General features: G+C 62.1%; 1 protein-coding gene across 1 annotated transcript; it reads right to left on the bottom strand.

The window, feature by feature from the left end:
• On the bottom strand, nt 1-2,898 carry GCGR (glucagon receptor; the record flags this gene model as incomplete). Its single annotated transcript, XM_079544274.1, has 13 exons — nt 1-285; nt 350-391; nt 497-635; nt 733-821; nt 932-1,001; nt 1,195-1,255; nt 1,345-1,504; nt 1,567-1,720; nt 1,796-1,902; nt 1,998-2,119; nt 2,287-2,394; nt 2,553-2,649; nt 2,848-2,898. The coding sequence occupies 13 exons, from the start codon at nt 2,896-2,898 to the stop codon at nt 1-3; spliced, it is 1,485 nt and encodes a 494-aa protein (XP_079400400.1).
• Between the last annotated feature and the right edge of the window lie 3,818 nt (nt 2,899-6,716).

Raw genomic sequence — 6,716 nt, 5'->3', positions numbered from 1 at the left:
TCAGAAGTGGCTCTCGGCTGTGGTCTCAGGGAACTCGTAGCAGTGGTGCCGCTCCCCCATGTCGAGCTGCTCGGCAGCACCGCTGCTCTCGAGGTAGTGGGAGCCAGAGCGCACGGCCGTGCCGCGGCCCATCCCGTTGGCACAGCTGCCCACCAGCTGGTGCTTCTCACAGCCTCCAGCGCCGTTGCGGGCACTGGGTGCGTGGCTGTAGGTGTGCTTGTACTCCTCCGCCAGGTCCTTCCCCAGCTTCCAGCGCTGCCACCGCTTCAGCAGCTCCGCCTGCACCTGCGGACGGCCACCATCAGCACGGCCCCTCGACCCTGCGCCCGCTCCCAGCCCGGCCGCTCACCTCCTTATTGATGAAGCAGTAGAGAATGGCCACCAGCATCCCCTGGGTAGAGACAGGAGAGGCGTGAGGGGCAGCGCCTGGACTCGGCCCCAGTCCATCCCTCCCAGCACGATGTCCCCGTGGCCAGCCCGGCCCTGCTGCGCTCACCTGGAAGGAGCCGAGGAAGAGGTCGAAGAAGAGCTTGACGTAGCGCAGCGTGCCCTGGGCGTGCTCATCCGTGATGAAAGCGAAGACGACCTCGTGGATGCCCAGCAACGGGATCAGCGTCAGCGTGGACTTGGCCAGCCTGCACGGAGCGGGCAGCCGTAGCGCGGGGCCGTGGCCATGGGCACTGCACCACCTGCATGTGGGCACGCAGGGCTGGGGCTGCACCCACTGCCCACCTGAATTTGTAGTCGGTGTAGCGCATCTGGTGTGCGCGGAGCTTGGAGACGAGGATCTGGATGATGCGGATGAAGATGAAGAAGTTGATCTGCAGTGGGGCAGAGAGCCGTGAAAGGCATGTAAGCATGAAGTGGCCACAACCCCAACCATGGCTGAGTCAGGGGAGGTGGTGGGCAAAGCCGTGGGCTGAGGGCTCACCAGGATGGCCAGGAACACAGGAAAGCGGAGGATCCACCAGAAACCCATGTTGTGGTTGGTGCTCCAGCACCTGCGGAGGAGAGGGATGGGGACCCCAGGGCAGCCCTGTGTCAAGGTGGCTGCTGGAGCTTGGCACAGCACCTGGCACTGTGCTCCTTGCATGCGGGCAGCAGAGTGGAGCCTCTGCTGGGCTGTCCCATGGGTTTCTCTACAATATATCCCACACGTACCCCACACACCCCACGGCACAGGCCGATACTCACTGGATGTTTTCATAGAGAAACTTCACAACGACCCATGGGATGAGAAATAGCACAGGTGCCCCTGGAATGGAAGCACGGGGTGGGACAGGTGAGGCACGGTGTGGGCTCAGGGATGGGATGGGATGGGGATGGGATGCAGGCTGCGCTCACCCCAGCCGATGCACAGGTAGAGGGTGAAGTAGCTCCTCTCAGAGAAAACAGCCACCACCAGCAGGTTGTGCAGGTAGATGCCCTCCACCAGCAGCCAGCAGTAGTTGGCCATGATGCCATACTGCATGAAGACCGTGGCCGCCCGGCAGCCAGCGGCAGCCTGGGGGTGGGGGTCAGGGCCTGCCGTGGTCCATCCCCCCCAACCCCCTGCCCCCCACTCACCTCATCACTCAGCCAGATGCGCACATTGTAGTCATCGATCTTGTCGCTGTAGTGAGTCTTCAGCAGGGCATCGATGACCAGCACGGAGACGCCCTTCACGATGAAGGAGGCGAAGAGGTTCATGTGGATGTAGTTCCTCATGCAGTGCAGCTTGCTGGGGAGACAGGGGGCTGCTGTCAGTGTGCGTTCCCCCAAAGCCCCCCCTGGTGCAGCCCCTGTCTGTGCCCACCTGAAGCCCAGCAGCACGGCCAGGGCAAGTAGCAGCGCGCACAGGGACACTGAGTAGCCCACAGTGTACATCACTTTGAAGCTGCCATAGGTCTTCGCTATTTTTTCCTGGAGAGTGAGGGGGGCAGTGAAGGTGAGGAATGAGGCAGAACAGCACAGGGAGGGGGCTGCACTATGCCTGCCAGGGGCAACCTGCTGCCCACCTGCGCCTCCAGGTCCTCGGCGTCGATCTGGCACTGTGTGGCATTCCGCAGGGACTGCCCCTTGGGGCCTGTCACCCATTCCCCATCCGGCCCGCATGTCTTGAAGACATATCTGTGCTTCACTGCATGGGGAGGAGGGAAATGGGGCAACTGCAGGTACACAGCTGGGCTCTGCACGACAGCCCCGGGACACGGAGCAGCACCCGCAGCAGCGTGCACCCGCACGGAGGTGTGCATGCACACACAGCCCTGCCCCGCTCAGCCATGCCACCACGTGCCCTGCTGTTACCTTTCTGGTACCAGGGCAGGAACCAGGGGCAGGAGACGTTGACGGTGGTGTTGGGCAGTGCGTCGGGCCAACAGGAGAACTTGTCAAAGGTTCGGTTACAAACCAGCTCTGTGGGGAGGCAGAATGGCGATGCACTCTGACAGCCCATGGGGAGTGTCAGCTCTGGAGACCATGCGGTCACCTTCCCCGCAGCTCCCCATGCCCACCCTCAGGGGGTCCCTGTCCTGCCAGGACACCAGGGGTGCGTGTGAGGTGCCCACTCTCACCTGTAGGTGCGGGCATCCGGCTCATGTTGCGGTGGCACTCCTCGCTGTAAGCCTTCCAGCTTTCGAAGAGGAAATTCGTGATCTGGGCAGAAGGGCCCTGATGGCACCAGAGACATCAGCAGGGTCAGGCAGGGGCAGGCATTCCATGGCCCTGAGGCTCAAGGATGGCCGTGGGCAGGCACAGATGGATGTGCCACACTGTGCCGTGTGGACAGCAGGATTGGACAGAGCCTTCTGTGCAGCGTGGCATAGCCATGGGCTGCCGTGGGCAGTGTCTCTGGGAGCCCATCCTTACCTGGCAGCAGAGCAGCAGCAGCAGGAGAGTGAGGAGAGGTGGCTGGGACATGCCTCCACCAGGCCACAAGCTGCATGAGGAGTGGGGTCCTGGCTTCCTACCGGCCCTCAGCAGCTCCTCTGCCCTGGCAGTGAGGGCCCTGGCACGCGGGCGACCCTGTGTGAAGACGAGTCACAGGGATGTGCAGTGGGACCCGTCCTGGGGCACAGCGGGGGATGTGCTGTGAGGTGAGCAGAGCTGCCACTGCCACGCTCACATCCCCGTTCTCCACCTGCCTTTAACTTTCAACTGTTTCTTTGTGTTCTTTCCCATTAGTCTGCAGGCCTTGATTATCTGCCATTTCCTCCCCAGGACAGCATTGCCATGGCCCCCAGCCACCTCTCTGCCTTCCCAGAGCAAACCCAGCCATCCCTGTTCCTTTCATCAGCCTTGAGAAGTTGGAGCACAGCCACGCTCAGACGTGACTCCCTTGCATGGGGTGGACCCTCTCAGGCTCCTAGGGCTCCCTGACCACCCTCTGCTCACAGACCTGAGCTAAGCTCTACCACCCCATCAGTGCTGGTGCCTGATGTGCATCAGTGCTGATCTCCAACAGCCCAGAACCCTGTGAGGCAGTCAGGTCGTCCCTGGTGCCAGCACATCAGTGCACCACATCCCTCACCCCATGGGTCTCCCAGCCCTGGCACTCAGTGGGGATGGAGGTGGCTGTGGGGATAACCACAGGCATCCCTGGCTCATGGGGCTGCGTGGCCCCGTGTTGGCTCTGCTACCGGCTCCATTGCTCCCAGCACAAGCAATGGGGAGCCTCATCTGACACGGCGTCCAGGAGTTCGTGTACAAAGCCTGGCTCACGAGGAGCCATAACTCCCTCCATCCCCCTTAAGCCGGTTATGGGGCTTCTGAATGGGATTTCAGCTCTTCTGACAAGGGGGCAGTGTGGGAGCTGATGCTGCAGCATTGCTGAGCCCCGGCCTCCCCATGGCTCCCCTCCAGCCATCGCTCCAAGGGCTCGCCGCTCTGCTCTGCCTATTTTTATCCCTGGGAAAGTCGTGTTTCCTCCATGCAGACCCACTCGCCATGTTGCAGGCGGCTGCCTGAGAAGCTCATTAATCAGCCCGTGGCGCTGCAGATGCGGCTCAGGGAGCGAGACCTGCCAGCACGCGCCTTATTTAGGCAGTCTCAGAACAGGACCCGGCCCCGAGGACAGACAGAACTCTCTGGGTGGGCTCAGGGACCTTCACTGATGGGAACCCTCCAGTCACCTGCCCACAGCAGCATCCCCATCCTTCCGCCCCACCCTGAGCATCCCTGCACTGCGGTGAAGCGCTTCTCTGGGGCATGGCAGTGGATGTGCTGGCAGCCCCTCTCAAGCCAGGCAGGCAGCTCTGGGGCAGAGGCTGCACTATTTTTAACTCCTGCAGTGGGATTTAGCATGGGGAGCCCTCTGCCCTAGACTCCCCTCCCGGCTGGCAGTGCTCCCCATGCCCCTGGGCCATGCTGCGGCCAAACTGGGCAGACTGCACTGGGTGAGGGGTCCTGGCGCGTGGGGCAGTCACGCTCCTCATCTCCTGCACAGGGCCTCCAATGCACCCTGGCCCTGCAGCAGAGCCCTGCCCAGCCCTTTGCCCCAGCTGCTCGTGGAGCTTTGCGGCCCCCCTCCCCAGCAGCCTACAGAGTGGGGGACCCCACACTCTGGGAGATGCAGCTGTTCCTGGTGAGGATGTGGGGAAGCCAAGTGCTGCTCAGTCCGGCTCTTTGAGGCTGGCATGGCGGGTCTCAGGCTGTCAGCAGCACTGAGAATGTCCCAGGAGCTGGAAGTGCCAGCACCAGTACTTGTGGTGCTCCTGCTGGGTGTGCTGTGGCCACCGGGGCCAAAATGCCCCTGTCTCCATCCACTGTCAGTGGAGGTGACACTGTAGGATGGATCCAGCCCATGTCACAGTCTCCATTTTGCTGTGGCTTCAGGCACTGCATTCCCCATCACCCTGAGCCACGGGCACCAAGCCCCCATCATGTGGGTGGATGCATCTGTTGGGACTGCAGGGAGCACGGGGGACTTTTGCCCCATGCTGGTGTTGGGTAATGCGGCATGTCCCCGTGTCATGTCTCTGAGGCTGCTGACCCTGGGAGAGGACGGGCTGCAAACACCACACTGCCCACAGCAGCAAAGCGGAGACCTTGTGCCCACAGGCAGGAGAGGAGGGAAGGGAAACACAGTGCTGGGAAAGGGGACAGCACCCAGCTAGGGACTGGGTGTGACCAGCCCTTGGGAGGCCACAATGTGCCCTGCCCAGCCCTGCCTCATCCCTGCCCCGCAGCCCCAGCACGCGGCATTGCAGCAAGGCACAGGGGATGGATGAGCACACGTTTATCCCTGCACACGTGGTGGGATGTTGTCCCTGCGGGCACACAGCCCCTGCCTTGGCCTGGCACCGTCCCGTCCACCCCCCAGCTGGGGCTGCTTTCACATGGGGAGGGAATGAGCTCCACATCTGGGATTGCTGCAGCTCATTGCTACATGGATCAGTGGCTTGGGGAAGCCTCCATGGGGACACCCATGGCCATCTGCAACGTGACCCGTGAGCAGCCTGGTACAGCATGGCCCTGCACAGAGCCTGGGGCTGCCTGCAGAGCCCGGTCCCTCTGTGCAGCTCTCATCCCCCTCATCCCCGAGGCTGGACTGAGAACACAGCTGAGAGCTCAGGAGGTGGTGGTGGGGGCTGCCATCCTCCTGACCCCGGGATTAGACCCCAGTGCACTAATGCAGCACTTTCCATGGCTGGCTCGGCTTTGTGCTTTGAGCTACAAGGCAGCACAGCGGGGGCTTCGGCACTTGGCAGGGGAGGGAATGGTGGAGGGCCAGGGCTGATGCAATGCCAGCGCTAACCGGGCCCAGCAGACACTGCTCCTCTCTCCTCCCAGCACGGCCAGTGAAGGGGACAAGCAGCGCCCAGAGATGCCTGTGCCGGAGAGGTCATCTGCACCCCGTGCCGCCTCCGTCTGCACTGTCCCTGAGCTCCGGGACGCCTCCTGTTCGCCACTTGCAACCCCCACAACTCCAACCCCTGTCTGCCCTCTGCAAAGCGAGCAGGAGGAACTTGGGCTGCAGAGGAACAGCTGAGCTGCCTGGGGCACCCCTCACACTGAACGACCACAGCTCATTTGCACAGAGCTGCATGATGGCGGAAACATCGAGCAGCGGCACACGGAGAGCCGACGTCGCGCAGCACCAACAGCACTGAGTTCTGTGTCACTTTGGACCAAGAAAACCCAAACCAGCCCTGACAGCATTTTCGTCAACAGCAACAAAGGATGCAAACAAGCAGCAATCGGCCATCGGGACAAGGCTGTTTGCATCACCTCCAGGACTGCTGAAGGGGAAGGGGATGGCATCTCCTACAGCTGCCCTGTGTGAGGGGGCAAGTGCAGGGGTCAGACAGAGGCAGTATGGAGCACAGAGGGGTGCTGCAACCACAGCAGTGTGGCTCTGTCTGGGGGAAATGGGTTTGTCTAGTTCATCACACTGCATGAACTGGGACGTGAAACAGGAGGACAGCACAAGAGACACAGCGGGCGACACGTGTGGGCAGCATGTCACAGGGGAAGCAGGGGAGTGGGAAAAGCTCAGGAAAAGGTCAGTGCAGACAGGCGTGTGTGCACGTGCACCCGCTCTGGGGGCTCAGCACACTCCTATCTGGCCTGACTCACACCACTGATGAGCACTGGGGACAGCTTCAGGGTACATCAGAGAGCAGCAAGCTGCAGCAGCACACAGCTGCCCCATCCCAGGAGGGTGTCCTCATTTCAAAGTGGTTCTGTGGGGCTGCGGGCTGCGCTCCCATCCAGCTGCTGGGCAGAGCCAACACAGC

The sequence above is a fragment of the Tetrao urogallus genome, assembly GCF_951394365.1.
Source record: "Tetrao urogallus genome assembly, chromosome: 18".
NCBI lineage: Eukaryota > Metazoa > Chordata > Aves > Galliformes > Phasianidae > Tetrao > Tetrao urogallus.
This window is presented reverse-complemented; position numbering and strand designations above follow the sequence as displayed.